General features: G+C 40.2%; 1 protein-coding gene across 1 annotated transcript in view; it reads right to left on the minus strand.

Moving 5' to 3' along the window:
• Positions 1-16,192, minus strand: part of UVRAG (UV radiation resistance associated) — a gene marked incomplete in the record, with an annotated part of 561,854 nt that overhangs the window by 279,468 nt on the left and 266,194 nt on the right. The window contains 2 exon segments of the mRNA XM_053708703.1: positions 13,996-14,080; positions 15,155-15,281. Coding sequence (XP_053564678.1) covers positions 13,996-14,080; positions 15,155-15,281 — 212 coding nt within the window.

Raw genomic sequence — 16,192 nt, forward strand, 5'->3', positions numbered from 1 at the left:
ACCCGTGGACTGACTACACTTAACAGGAGAAATGAAGATGTTTTACGGAAATCTTTGGTTGCTTGTAAGTAGAACTTTAAAGCACGAACCACATCAAGATTGTGCAACAGACGTTCCTTCTTTGAAGAAGGATTAGGACACAGCAAAGGAACAACAATTTCCTGATTGATATTCCCATTAGAAACAACCTTAGGAAGGAATCCAGGTTTGATATGTAAAACCACCTTATCTGCATAGAAAACAAGATAAGGTGAGTCACACTGTAAAGCAGATAACTCAGAAACTCTTCGAGCCGAAGAGATAGCAACTAAAAACAAAACTTTCCAAGATAGAAGCTTAATATCTATGGAATGCATAGGTTCAAACAGAACCCCTTGAAGAACTTTAAGAACCAAGTTTAGGCTCCATGGCGGAGCAACAGGTTTAAATACAGGCTTGATCCTGACCAAGGCCTGACTAAATGCTTTAACGTCTGGAACATCTGCCAGACGTTTGTGTAAAAGAATAGACAGAGCAGATATATGTCCCTTTAAGGAAGTAGCTGATAATCCTTTCTCCAATCCTTCTTGGAGAAAGGACAAAATTCTAGGAATCCTAATCTTACTCCATGAGTAACCCTTGGATTCACACCAACAAAGATATTTGCGCCAAATCTTATGATAGATTTTCCTGGTAACAGGCTTTCTAGCCTGAATCAGGGTATCAATGACCGACTCAGAGAAACCATGCTTTGATAGAATCAGGCGTTCAATCTCCAAGCAGTCAGACGCAGAGAAATTAGATTTGGATGCTTGAACGGACCTTGGATTAGAAGGTCCTGCCTCATTAGCAGAGTCCACAGTGGAACAGATGACATGTCCACCAGGTCTGCATACCAAGTCCTGCGTGGCCACACAGGCGCTATCAGAATCACCGAAGCTCTCATCTGCTTGATTCTGGCAACCAGACGTGGGAGGAGAGGAAACGGTGGAAATACATATTTTGTCACCACTCTCACTTTGCCCTTCCTAGCAGTTAAGCAGGCAGAGAGAATGACTGGGGGTGGGGCTAAGGGAGGAGCTATATAGACAGCTCTGCTGTGGGTGCTCTCTCTGCCACTTCCTGTTGGGAAGGAGAATATCTCACAAGTATGGATGAATCCGTAGACTCGATACATCTTACAAGACAAATATTGACACTTTGGGCCCAATTTGGACATTTCCACTTAGGGGTGTACTCATTTTTGTTGCCAACGGTTTAGACATTAATCGTCGTGTGTTGAGTTATTTTTAGGGGACAGCAAATTTACACTGTTATACAGGCTGTACACTCACTACTTTACATTGTAGCAAAGTGTCATTTCTTTAGTGTTGTCACATGAAAAGATATAAAAAAAAATTTGCAAAAATGTGAGGGGTGTACTCACTTTTGTGAGATACTGTATCTTTTATTTTAACTTATTTTCCTTAATGTTATAGCTGGTTATTTACCATTGCATATAGATATTTAAGATATTTTTTTGTTAGAATAAAGTCCAGGCTTACTTTATTTGAGAGGCTCCCTGCCAAGGTGGAAAACACTTAGCATTGATGGAGCTAAAAAATATAAATATCCCACCTTGGCAAAACCCTAGTTCTGCATCTCATGCACCTCAACACCATCTGAGCGCCTCTTCTCTTCTGCAGGCAAAATAGCGCCAGCCTCAGCCAGGAGCATGTAGACATGTTGACATTTTTGCATTTCAATGCAAAGTTTCTTAAATGCTATTAACAGCAATAGTCTACCTCTTTCTAATTCTAACTATTTTCAAATAGTTTATGGTTTTGTTTAGCTTAATTAAAAAAATGTGTTCTGCTTCTTAAAAATTAGACAAACAGTTGTGTTAATGTAAAGTTTTATTTATATTTGTAATACTCAATAAGTGGATTTTATTTTAAATATAGGAAAAACATAATTTATGTAAGAACTTACCTGATAAATTCATTTCTTTCATATTAGCAAGAGTCCATGAGCTAGTGACGTATGGGATATACATTCCTACCAGGAGGGGCAAAGTTTCCCAAACCTCAAAATGCCTATAAATACACCCCTCACCACACCCACAAATCAGTTTAACGAATAGCCAAGAAGTGGGGTGATAAAAAAAAGTGCGAAAGCATATAAAATAAGGAATTGGAATAGTTGTGCTTTATACAAAAAAAAAAAAAAAAAATCATAACCACCAAAAAGGGTGGGCCTCATGGACTCTTGCTAATATGAAAGAAATTAATTTATCAGGTAAGTTCTTACATAAATTATGTTTTCTTTCATGTAATTAGCAAGAGTCCATGAGCTAGTGACGTATGGGATAATGACTACCCAAGATGTGGATCTTTCCACGCAATAGTGACTAGAGAGGGAGGGATAAAATAAAGACAGCCAATTCCTGCTGAAAATAATCCACACCCAAAATAAAGTTTAATGAAAACATAAGCAGAAGATTCAAACTGAAACCGCTGCCTGAAGTACTTTTCTACCAAAAACTGCTTCAGAAGAAGAAAACACATCAAAATGGTAGAATTTAGTAAAAGTATGCAAAGAGGACCAAGTTGCTGCTTTGCAAATCTGATCAACCGAAACCTCATTCCTAAACGCCCAGGAAGTAGAAACTGACCTAGTAGAATGAGCTGTAATCCTTGCAGGCGGAGTTTTACCAGACTCGACATAAGCATGGTGAATTAAGGATTTCAACCAAGATGCCAAAGAAATGGCAGAAGCTTTCTGACCTTTTCTAGAACCGGAAAAGATGACAAATAGGCTAGAAGTCTTTCGGAAAGACTTAGTAGCCTCAACATAATATTTCAAAGCTCTAACAACATCCAAAGAATGCAACGATTTCTCCTTAGAATTCTTAGGATTAGGACATAATGAAGGAACCACAATTTCTCTACTAATGTTGTTGGAATTCACAACCTTAGGTAAAAATTCAAAAGAAGTTCGCAACACCGCCTTATCCTGATGAAAAATCAGAAAAGGAGACTCACAAGAAAGAGCAGATAATTCAGTGACTCTTCAGGCAAAAAAGAGATGGCCAAAAGGAACAAAACTTTCCAAGAAAGTAATTTAATGTCCAATGAATGCATGGGTTCAAAAGGAGGAACTTGAAGAGCCCTCAGAACCAAATTCAAACTCCAAGGAGGAGAAATAGACTTAATGACAGGTTTTATACGAACCAAAGCTTGTACAAAACAATGAATATCAGGAAGATTAGCAATCTTTCTGTGAAAAAGAACAGAAAGAGCAGAGATTTGTCCTTTCAAGGAACTTGCGGACAAACCTTTATCTAAACCATCCTGAAGAAACTGTAAAATTCTCGGAATTCTAAAAGAATGCCAGGAAAAATGATGAGAAAGACACCAAGAAAAATAAGTCTTCCAGACTCTATAATATATCTCTCTAGATACAGATTTACGAGCCTGTAACATAGTATTAATCACAGAGTCAGAGAAACCTCTTTGACCAAGAATCAAGCGTTCAATCTCCATACCTTTAAATTTAAGGATTTGAGATCCTGATGGAAGAAAGGACCTTGCGACAGAAGGTCTGGTCTTAACGGAAGAGTCCACGGCTGGCAAGAGGCTATCCGGACAAGATCCGCATACCAAAACCTGTGAGGCCATGCTGGAGCTACCAGCAGAACAAACGAGCATTCCTTCAGAATCTTGGAGATTACTCTTGGAAGAAGAACTAGAGGCGGAAAGATATAGGCAGTATGATACTTCCAAGGAAGTGATAATGCATCCACTGCCTCCGCCTGAGGATCCCGGGATCTGGACAGATACCTGGGAAGTTTCTTGTTTAGATGAGAAGCCATCAGATCTATTTCTGGGAGTTCCCACATTTGAACAATCTGAAGAAATACCTCTGGGTGAAGAGACCATTCACCCGGATGCAACGTTTGGCGACTGAGATAATCCGCTTTCCAATTGTCTATACCTGGGATATGAACCGCAGAGATTAGACAGGAGCTGGATTCTGCCCAAACCAGAATTCGAGATACTTCTTTCATAGCCAGAGGACTGTGAGTCCCTCCTTGATGATTGATGTATGCCACAGTTGTGACATTGTCTGTCTGAAAACAAATGAACGACTCTCTCTTCAGAAGAGGCCAAGACTGAAGAGCTCTGAAAATTGCACGGAGTTCCAAAATATTGATCAGTAAACTCACCTCCAGATTCCCAAACCCCTTGTGCCGTCAGAGACCCCCACACAGCTCCCCAACCTGTAAGACTTGCATCTGTTGAGATTATAGTCCAGGTCGGAAGAACAAAAGAAGCCCCCTGAATTAAACGATGGTGATCTGTCCACCACGTCAGAGAATGTCGGACAATCGGTTTTAAAGATATTAATTGAGATATCTTTGTGTAATCCCTGCACCATTGGTTCAGCATACAGAGCTGAAGAGGTCGCATGTGAAAACGAGCAAAGGGGATCGCGTCCGATGCAGCAGTCATAAGACCTAGAATTTCCATGCATAAGGCTACCGAAGGGAATGATTGTGACTGAAGGTTTCGACAAGCTGAAATCAATTTTAGACGTCTCTTGTCTGTCAAAGACAGAGTCATGGACACTGAATCTATCTGGAAACCTAAAAAGGTTACCCTTGTCTGAGGAATCAATGAACGTTTTAGTGAATTGATCCTCCAACCATGATCTTGAAGAAACAACACAAGTCGATTCGTATGAGATTCTGCTAAATGTGAAGACTGAGCAAGTACCAAGATATCGTCCAAATAAGGAAATACCACAATACCCTGTTCTCTGATTACAGACAGAAGGGCACCGAGAACCTTTGTAAAAATTCTTGGAGCTGTAGCTAGGCCAAACGGCAGAGCCACAAACTGGTAATGCTTGTCCAGGAAAGAGAATCTCAGGAACTGATAGTGAGCTGGATGAATCTGAATATGCAGATATGCATCCTGCAAATCTATTATAGACATATAATGCCCTTGCTGAACAAAAGGCAAGATAGTCCTTACAGTTACCATTTTGAATGTTGGTATCCTTACATAACGATTCAATATTTTTAGATCCAGAACTGGTCTGAAGGAATTCTCCTTCTTGGGTACAATGAAGAGATTCGAATAAAACCCCAGCCCCTGTTCCAAAACTGGAACTGGCATAATTACTCCAGCCAACTCTAGATCTGAAACACATTTCAGAAATGCTTGAGCTTTCACTGGGTTTACTGGGACACGGGAAAGAAAAAACAAAATTTATGCTTACCTGATAAATTCCTTTCTCCTGTAGTGTGGTCAGTCCACGGGTCATCATTACTTCTGGGATATTAACTCCTCCCCAACAGGAAGTGCAAGAGGATTCACCCAGCAGAGCTGCTATATAGCTCCTCGCCTCTACGTCACACCCAGTCATTCGACCAAGAACCAACGAGAAAGGAGAAGCCAAAGGGTGCAGTGGTGACTGGAGTATAATTTAAAAATTTTTTTTAGACCTGCCATAAAAAACAGGGCGGGCCGTGGACTGACCACACTACAGGAGAAAGGAATTTATCAGGTAAGCATAAATTTTGTTTTCTCCTGTTAAGTGTGGTCAGTCCACGGGTCATCATTACTTCTGGGATACCAATACCAAAGCTAAAGTACACGGATGACGGGAGGGACAGGCAGGCTCTTTATACGGAAGGAATCACTGCCTGAAGAACCTTTCTCCCAAAAACAGCCTCCGAAGAAGCAAAAGTGTCAAATTTGTAAAATTTGGAAAAAGTATGAAGAGAAGACCAAGTTGCAGCCTTGCAAATCTGTTCAACAGAAGCCTCATTCTTAAAGGCCCAAGTGGAAGCCACAGCTCTAGTAGAATGTGCTGTAATTCTTTCAGGAGGCTGCTGTCCAGCAGTCTCATAGGCTAACCGTATTATGCTACGAAGCCAAAAAGAGAGAGAGGTAGTCGAAGCTTTTTGACCTCTCCTCTGACCAGAAAAAACGACAAACAGGGAAGACGTTTGTCGAAAATCCTTAGTTGCCTGTAGATAAAATTTCAGGGCACGGACTACATCTAGATTGTGTAGCAGACGTTCCTTCTTCGAAGAAGGATTAGGACACAAAGATGGAACAACAATCTCTTGATTGATATTCCTGTTAGTGACCACCTTAGGTAGGAACCCAGGTTTAGTACGCAGAACTACCTTGTCTGAATGAAAAATCAGATAAGGAGAATCACAATGTAAGGCAGATAACTCAGAGACTCTTCGAGCCGAGGAAATCGCCATTAAAAACAGAACTTTCCAAGATAACAGCTTGATATCAATGGAATGAAGGGGTTCAAACGGAACACCCTGTAAAACATTAAGAACTAAGTTCAAACTCCATGGTGGAGCAACAGTTTTAAACACAGGCTTGATCCTAGCTAAAGCCTGACAAAAAGCTTGAACGTCCGGAACTTCTGACAGACGTTTGTGTAAAAGAATGGACAGAGCTGAAATCTGTCCCTTTAAGGAACTAGCGGATAAACCCTTTTCTAAACCTTCTTGTAGAAAAGACAATATCCTAGGAATCCTAACCTTACTCCATGAGTAACTCTTGGATTCGCACCAATATAAGTATTTGCGCCATATCTTATGGTAAATCTTTCTGGTAACAGGCTTCCTAGCCTGTATTAAGGTATCAATAACTGACTCAGAAAAACCACGTTTTGATAAGATCAAGCGTTCAATTTCCAAGCAGTCAGCTTCAGAGAAATTAGATTTTGATGTTTGAAGGGACCCTGGATCAGAAGGTCCTGTTTCAGAGGTAGAGACCAAGGTGGACAGGATGACATGTCCACTAGATCTGCATACCAAGTCATGCATGGCCATGCAGGCGCTATTAGAATAACTGATGCTCTCTCCTGTTTGATTCTGGCAATCAATCGAGGAAGCATCGGGAAGGGTGGAAACACATAAGCCATCCCGAAGGTCCAAGGTGCTGTCAAAGCATCTATCAGAACCGCTCCCGGATCCCTGGATCTGGACCCGTAACGAGGAAGCTTGGCGTTCTGTCGAGACGCCATGAGATCTATCTCTGGTTTGCCCCAACGTCGAAGTATTTGGGCAAAGACCTCCGGATGAAGTTCCCACTCCCCCGGATGAAAAGTCTGACGACTTAGGAAATCCGCCTCCAAGTTCTCCACTCCCGGGATGTGGATTGCTGACAGGTGGCAAGAGTGAGACTCTGCCCAGCGAATTATCTTTGATACTTCCATCATTGCTAGGGAGCTTCTTGTCCCTCCCTGATGGTTGATGTAAGCTACAGTTGTGATGTTGTCCGACTGAAACCTGATGAACCCCCGAGTTGTTAACTGGGGCCAAGCCAGAAGGGCATTGAGAACTGCTCTCAATTCCAGAATGTTTATTGGCAGGAGACTCTCCTCCTGATTCCATTGTCCCTGAGCCTTCAGAGAATTCCAGACAGCGCCCCAACCTAGTAGGCTGGTGTCTGTTGTTACAATTGTCCAGTCTGGCCTGCAGAATGGCATCCCCCTGGACAGATGTGGCCGAGAAAGCCACCATAGAAGAGAATTTCTGGTCTCTTGATCCAGATTCAGAGTAGGGGACAAGTCTGAGTAATCCCCATTCCACTGACTTAGCATGCACAATTGCAGCGGTCTGAGATGTAGGCGTGCAAAGGGTACTATGTCCATTGCCGCTACCATTAAGCCGATCACCTCCATGCATTGAGCTACTGACGGGTGTTGAATGGAATGAAGGACACGGCATGCATTTTGAAGCTTTGTTAACCTGTCTTCTGTCAGGTAAATCTTCATTTCTACAGAATCTATAAGAGTCCCCAAGAAGGGAACTCTTGTGAGTGGAAAGAGAGAACTCTTCTTTTCGTTCACCTTCCATCCATGCGACCTTAGAAATGCCAGTACTAACTCTGTATGAGACTTGGCAGTTTGAAAGCTTTAAGCTTGTATCAGAATGTCGTCTAGGTACGGAGCTACCGAAATTCCTCGCGGTCTTAGTACCGCCAGAAGAGCACCCAGAACCTTCATGAAGATTCTTGGAGCCGTAGCCAATCCGAATGGAAGAGCTACAAACTGGTAATGCCTGTCTAGGAAGGCAAACCTTAGATACCGGTAATGATCTTTGTGAATCGGTATGTGAAGGTAAGCATCCTTTAAATCCACTGTGGTCATGTACTGACCCTTTTGGATCATGGGTAAGATTGTCCGAATAGTTTCCATTTTGAACGATGGAACTCTTAGGAATTTGTTTAGGATTTTTAAATCCAGGATTGGCCTGAACGTTCCCTCTTTTTTGGGAACCACAAACAGATTTGAGTAAAACCCTTGTCCTTGTTCTGACCGCGGAACCGGATGGATCACTCCCATTAGTAAAAGATCTTGTACACAGCGTAGAAACGCCTCTTTCTTTATTTGGTTTGTTGACAAACATGACAGATGAAATCTCCCTTTTGGGGGAGAGGATTTGAAGTCCAGAAGGTATCCCTGAGATATGATCTCTAACGCCCAGGGATCCTGGACATCTCTTGCCCAAGCCTGGGCGAAGAGAGAAAGTCTGCCCCCCACTAGATCCGTTCCTGGATCGGGGGCCCTCACTTTATGCTGTCTTAGGGGCAGCAGCAGGTTTCCTGGCCTGCTTGCCCTTGTTCCAGGACTGGTTAGGTCTCCAGCCTTGTCTGTAGCGAGCAACAGCTCCTTCCTGTTTTGGTGCAGAGGAAGTTGATGCTGCTCCTGCTTTGAAATTCCGAAAGGAACGAAAATTAGACTGTCTAGCCTTAGGTTTGGCTCTGTCTTGAGGCAGGGCATGGCCCTTACCTCCTGTAATGTCAGCGATAATTTCTTTCAACACGGGCCCGAATAAGGTCTGCCCTTTGAAAGGTATGTTAAGTAATTTAGATTTAGAAGTAACGTCAGCTGACCAGGATTTTAGCCACAGTGCTCTGCGTGCCTGAATGGCGAATCCGGAATTCTTGGCCGTAAGTTTAGTTAAATGTACTACGGCATCCGAAATAAATGAATTAGATAGCTTAAGTGTCTTAAGCTTGTTTGAAATCTCATCTATAGTTATTGAGTCAAGAGTCTCTTCCAGGGACTCGGACCAAAAAGCGGCCGCGGCCGTGACAGACGCAATACATGCAAGGGGTTGCAATATAAAACCTTGTTGAACAAACATTTTCTTAAGGTAACCCTCTAATTTTTTATCCATTGGATCTGAAAAGGCACAGCTATCCTCCACCGGGATAGTGGTATGCTTAGCCAGAGTAGAAACCGCTCCCTCCACCTTAGGGACCGTCTGCCATAAGTCCCGTGTGGTGGCGTCTATTGGAAACATTTTTCTAAACACAGGAGGGGGGGAAAAGGGTACACCGGGCCTATCCCACTCCTTAGCAATTATCTCTGTAAGCCTCTTAGGTATAGGAAATACGTCAGTACTCGCCGGTACCGCATAGTATCTATCCAGCCTACATAATTTCTCTGGGATTGCAACGGTGTTACAATCATTTAGAGCTGCTAAAACCTCCCCTAACAGTACACGGAGGTTTTCGAGTTTAAACTTAAAATTAGAAATGTCTGAATCCATTCTATTGGGATCAGAACCGTCACCTGCTGATTGAAGCTCTCCGTCCTCATGTTCAGCATACTGTGACGCAGTATCAGACATGGCCCTATTATCAACAGCGCACTCTGTTCTCACCCCAGAGTGATCACGCTTACCTCTTAGTTCTGGTAATTTAGCCAAAACTTCAGTCATAACATTAGCCATATCCTGTAATGTGATTTGTAATGGCCGCCCTGATGTACTCGGCGCTACATTATCACGCACCTCCCGAGCGGGAGATGCAGGTACTGACACGTGAGGCGAGTTAGTCGGCATAACTCTCCCCTCGTTGTTTGGTGAAATATGTTCAATTTGTACAGATTGACTTTTATTTAAAGTAGCATCAATGCAATTAGTACATAAATTTCTATTGGGCTCCACTTTGGCTTTAGCACATATAGCACAGAGATATTCCTCTGAATCAGACATGTTTAACACACTAGCAATTAAACTAGCAACTTGGAAATACTTTTCAAAGTAATTTACAAATAATATGAAAACGTACTGTGCCTTTAAGAAGCACAGAAAAAGGTTATGACAGTTGAGAACTAATAAACTGAGAAACTATAACATCAAATCTTTTACGGTAAATACACAATTTTAGCAAAGGATTGCCCCCATTAGCAATGGATAACTAACCCTGATAGCAGAAAAAAAGTACAGAAATAAACGTTTTTTATCACAGTCAGCTACAACCTCACAGCTCTGCTGTGAGTGATTACCTCCCTCAAAATAAGTTTTGAAGACCCCTGAGCTCTGTAGAGACGAACCGGATCATGCAGGGAAGACAAGAGACTTCTGACTGAATTTTTTGATGCGTAGCAAAAGCGCCAAAATAGGCCCCTCCCCCTCACACACAACAGTGAGGGAGATCAGTAAACTGTCTTAAATTAAATAAAACGACTGCCAAGTGGAAAAAAACAGTGCCCAAAACATTTTTTCACCCAGTACCTCAGAAAATTAAACGATTTAACATGCCAGCAAAAACGTTTAACATCAAATAAATGAAATGACATTAGAAAGCCTGTTGCTAGTCACTGCAAATTAGGCTAAAGTCTTATGCATACAGTATTATCCCAGTGAAGTGCCATTCCCCAGAATACTGAAGTGTAAAATATACATACATGACAGCCTGATACCAGTTGCTACTACTGCATTTAAGGCTGAGATTACATTATATCGGTATGGCAGAATTTTCTCAGTCAAATTCCATTGTCAGAAAATAATATGCTGCTACATACCTCTTTGCAGATTAACCTGCCCGCTGTCCCCTGATCTGAAGTTTACCTCTCCTCAGATGGCCGAGAACAGCAATATGATCTTAACTACGCCGGCTAAAATCATACAAAAAACTCAGGTAGATTCTTCTTCAAACTCTACCAGAGAAGGAACAACACACTCCGGTGCTGTTATAAAATAACAAACTTTTGATTGAAGGTATAAAACTAAGTATAATCACCACAGTCCTCTCACACATCCTATCTATTAGTTGGGTGCAAGAGAATGACTGGGTGTGACGTAGAGGAGAGGAGCTATATAGCAGCTCTGCTGGGTGAATCCTTTTGCACTTCCTGTTGGGGAGGAGTTAATATCCCAGAAGTAATGATGACCCGTGGACTGACCACACTTAACAGGAGAAAATCTCTTTGCAGGAGGTCTTATCTTGAAACCAATTCTGTACCCTTCTGAAACAATGTTCTGAATCCAAAGATTGTGAACAGAATAAATTTCTTTGAAAAAACGTAATCTGCCCCCTACCAGCTGAGCTGGAATGAGGGCCGCACCTTCATGTGGACTTAGAAGCTGGCTTTGCTTTTCTAGAAGGCTTGGATTTATTCCAGACTGGAGATGGTTTCCAAACTGAAACTGCTCCTGAGGATGAAGGATCAGGCTTTTGTTCTTTGTTGAAACGAAAGGAACGAAAACGATTATTAGCCCTGTTCTTACCTTTAGATTTTTTATCCTGTGGTAAAAAAGTTCCTTTCCCACCAGTAACAGTTGAGATAATAGAATCCAACTGGGAACCAAATAATTTATTACCCTGGAAAGAAAGGGAAAGTAGAGTCGATTTAGAAGACATATCAGCATTCCAAGTTTTAAGCCATAAAGCTCTTCTAGCTAAAATAGCTAAAGACATAAACCTGACATCAACTCTGATAATATCAAAAATGGCATCACAGATAAAATTATTAGCATGTTGAAGAAGAATAATAATATTATGAGAATCATGATCTGTTACTTGTTGCGCTAAAGTTTCCAACCAAAAAGTTGAAGCTGCAGCAACATCAGCCAATGATATAGCAGGTCTAAGAAGATTACCTGAACACAGATAAGCTTTTCTTAGAAAGAATTCAATTTTCCTATCTAAAGGATCCTTAAAGGAAGTACCATCTGCCGTAGGAATAGTAGTACGTTTAGCAAGGGTAGAAATAGCCCCATCAACTTTAGGGATTTTGTCCCAAAACTCTAATCTGTCGGACGGTACAGGATATAATTGCTTAAAACGTTTAGAAGGAGTAAATGAATTACCCAAATTATTCCATTCTCTGGAAATTACTTCAGAAATAGCACCAGGAACAGGAAAAACTTCTGGAATAACCACAGGAGATCTAAAGACCTTGTCTAAACGTTTAGATTTAGTATCAAGAGGACCAGAATCCTCAATTTCTAATGCAATTAGGACTTCTTTAAGTAAAGAACGGATAAATTCCATTTTAAATAAATATGACGATTTATCAGCATCAACCTCTGAGACAGAATCCTCTGTATCAGAAGAATCAATAGAATCAGAATGATGATGTTCATTTAAAAATTAATCTGTATAAAGAGAAGTTTTAAAAGACTTTTTATGTTTACCAGAAGGAGGAATAACAGACATAGCCTTCTTAATGGATTCAGAAACAAAATCTCTTATGTTATCAGGAACACTCTGAACATTAGATGTTGATGGAACTGCAACAGGTAATGGTACTTTACTAAAGGAAATATTTTCTGCATTAACAAGTTTGTCATGACATTTAATACAAACAACAGCTGGAGGAACAACTACCAAAAGTTTACAGCAGATACACTTAGCTTTGGTAGTTCCAGCACCAGGCAGCGATTTTCCAGTAGTATCTTCTGACTCAGTTGCAACGTGGGACATCTTGCAATATGTAATAGAAAAAAACAACATATAAAGTAAAATTGATCAAATTCCTTAAATGACAGTTTCAGGAATGGGAAAAAATGCCAGTGAACAAGCTTCTAGCAACCAGAAGCAACAAATAATGAGACTTAAATAAAGTGGAGACAAAATTGACGCCCACATTATTTGGCGCCTAAATGCTATTAGCGTCAAAAATGACGCCACATCCGGAACGCCGACATTTTTGGCGCGAAAAACGTCAAAAATGACGCAACTTCCGGCGACACGTATGACGCCGGAAATAGAAAAAAAAATTTGCCCCAAGAAAGTCTGCGCCAAGAATGACGCAATAAAATGAAGCATTTTCAGCCCCCGCGAGCCTAACAGCCCACAGGGAAAAAAGTCAAATTTTAAGGTAAGATAAAAATGATATATTCATATGCATTATCCCAAATATGAAACTGACTGTCTGAAATAAGGAAATGTTGAACATCCTGAGTCAAGGCAAATAAATGTTTGAATACATATATTTAGAACTTTATAAAAAAGTGCCCAACCATAGCTTTAGAGTGTCACAGAAAATAAGACTTACTTACCCCAGGACACTTATCTACATGTTGTAGAAAGCCAAACCAGTACTGAAACGAAAATCAGCAGAGGTAATGGTATAAATATAAGAGTATATCGTCGATCTGAAAAGGGAGGTAAGAGATGAATCTCTACGACCGATTACAGAGAACCCATGAAATAGACCCCGTAGAAGGAGATCATTGAATTCAAACAGGCAATACTCTCCTCACATCCCTCTGACATTCACTGCACGCTGAGAGGAAAACCGGGCTCCAACCTGCTGCGGAGCGCATATCAACGTAGAATCTAGCACAAACTTACTTCACCACCTCCATAGGAGGCAAAGTTTGTAAAACTGATTTGTGGGTGTGGTGAGGGGTGTATTTATAGGCATTTTGAGGTTTGGGAAACTTTGCCCCTCCTGGTAGGAATGTATATCCCATACGTCACTAGCTCATGGACTCTTGCTAATTACATGAAAGAAAATATATTTTTTTATCTGATTAATCAAAAAAATAAATCGGGCGATTAATCGATTATGAAAATAATCGTTAGTTGCAGCCCTACTTTTAATTAATATGCATTAAACAGTGTAGGTGAAAAATGCTTTTGAGAAGGCACCATGAATATTTGCATTTTATAAACAGAGCAGTATTATGTAAATACAGATTTTCCAACCTTTGTTAAACTGATCACATCTTCATACAAATTATTTTGTTACCTTTTTGCAGTGCATTCTTTTCTCAACTCATTTAGAGAGTCACTTTGTGATTGAAGCTTGTCTTTTTCTATGTTAAATGAATTTCCTAAGAAAAATTGAAAACGTTATAGCAAATGAAAAACAAAAGTGGTTTGATTTTAAAGTATATTAATACAACAACTTACAGGAAGACATAAAAATTGACAAGCAAATGTTTAGCACATGTACAATTCGTGCTCATTGAGCTGTTGATACACAAGTCCAAAAAAAAGCTTCCCTAGTTTTATTACTGATGGGTTTTGTGTGAAAAGGCTGAGATTATATCAGCAAAAGAAAGTGTCAGATGTGTTCTCTCCTGAAACTAATATTTCAACATATGGTGTTTGATTCAAATATTCAAAGAAAAATGCCCTGAATTATCACACTAGGGAGAGATTTACAAGCCACGGTTTAATGAAAACAATGCAAACAAAACTACAGAATTATTTTTAATGGGTACCAGCTCCAAGAATATTGCTCTGCATGAAGTCTTTTAATATAGAAGTATATTTACCATGTTAAAAGAGAAAAAGGACAGTAAACATTTTAAAAGCAAAAGTTTTGTAGAACATTTGATTAAGTGCATACTTGCACTTTTTTTAAATCATATATTTGTTCACAAAAGCACTCCTAAAATGTGTAATTACCCATAATGCTGGCATCCCCTTTTCTATAAATACAGACCCTCAAGTGTCACAGAGCACACCCTATACAATATCTATAAGCAACTTTAAATTGTTAGCTGCATTGAGTGTGGGTGTGATTTTTTTTAGTAAACAAGTGAAGTGTATTACATATTTAGAGATTATCTGGACCCAAACACAGACGAGCAGGAGCCATATAGCCACAATTATATCAAACACACATTTGGGATACTAAACCCAAATTATTTTTTTAATGATTCAGATAGAGCAGTAATTTTAATCAACTTTCTTAGTTACTCCTATTATCAAAGTTTGCAAGGGGAAGAAGAAAAATTGATAGAGTAAACATGAAAGTTGCTTACAATTGCATGCTCTAGCTCAATCATTAAAGAAATAATTTGGATTTGGTATCCCTTTAAGTCAAAATAAATATATATTGGTGTTTTCTCATTCATTGTATACCACATAGCAGTTAAGCATGTGTGCCTATTACTCACGCCTTTCATTTAACGCCTTTTGTTCCTTGTTTAACAGCTCTACCTCCCGGACCAAAGCTTTGTTCTGTCGCTTTAACTCATCCTGCAGCACCAGAATTTTTAGACGTAAACATTCACTCTCTTTTTTCTGCAAGGAAAGAAATACACATACAGGTTTTACACCTAGAAAGGGAACAACAAGGATATATTTTCAAAATTCTAGCACTGCAAACCCTGTATAACACTATCCTACTACATTACACTATATCCAAGCACCCCATTAAAAGGAAATTAATCTCAAAATGGAATAACCCATAACGGGCCAGATTACAAGTAGAGTGCAAATGTTTGCACGTGACAGATATTAGTGTTTTGCGCAGGTTAAATAGTGTTGGTATTAAAAGTTGAAAGTAAACGCAATCAGACTAATGCTCGTCGGGTTATCGCGTCCTCAGAGCTGTAGTAATCGGTTTTGCGAAATAGAAAAAGTGTGACAAAACACATTAAAAAAAAAAAAAAAGTAGTTACACACAACACTATCTAATAAAAAAAATTAAAAAGGAAATTTATGCTTACCTGATAAATGTATTTCTTTTACGATATGACGAGTCCACGGATTTCATCCTTACTTATGGGATCTCGCCACGTGGTCAGCAGGAGGAGACAAAGAGCTCCACAGCAGAGCTGCATAAATAGCTCCTCCCTTCCCCCCCAACCCAGTCATTCGATCGAAGTTAGGAAAAGAAAGGAAAAGCTAAGGAGCAGAGGTGACTGAAGTTTAACAAAAATAAAAAACCTGTCAGGGTGGGCCGTGGACTCGTCATATCGTAAAATAAATAAATTTATCAGGTATCACGGATTTCATCCTTACTTATGGGATACAATACCAAAGCTATAGGACACGGATGAAAGGAAGGGATAAGACAGGAACCTAAACAGAAGGCACCACTGCTTGAAGAACCTTTCTCCCAAAAACAGCCTCAGACGAGGCAAAAGTATAAAATTTGGAAAATTTGGAAAAAGTGTGAAGAGACGACCAAGTTGCAGCCTTGCACATCT

This window comes from Bombina bombina, chromosome 3 (genome assembly GCF_027579735.1).
Source record: "Bombina bombina isolate aBomBom1 chromosome 3, aBomBom1.pri, whole genome shotgun sequence".
Taxonomy (NCBI): Eukaryota; Metazoa; Chordata; class Amphibia; order Anura; family Bombinatoridae; genus Bombina; species Bombina bombina.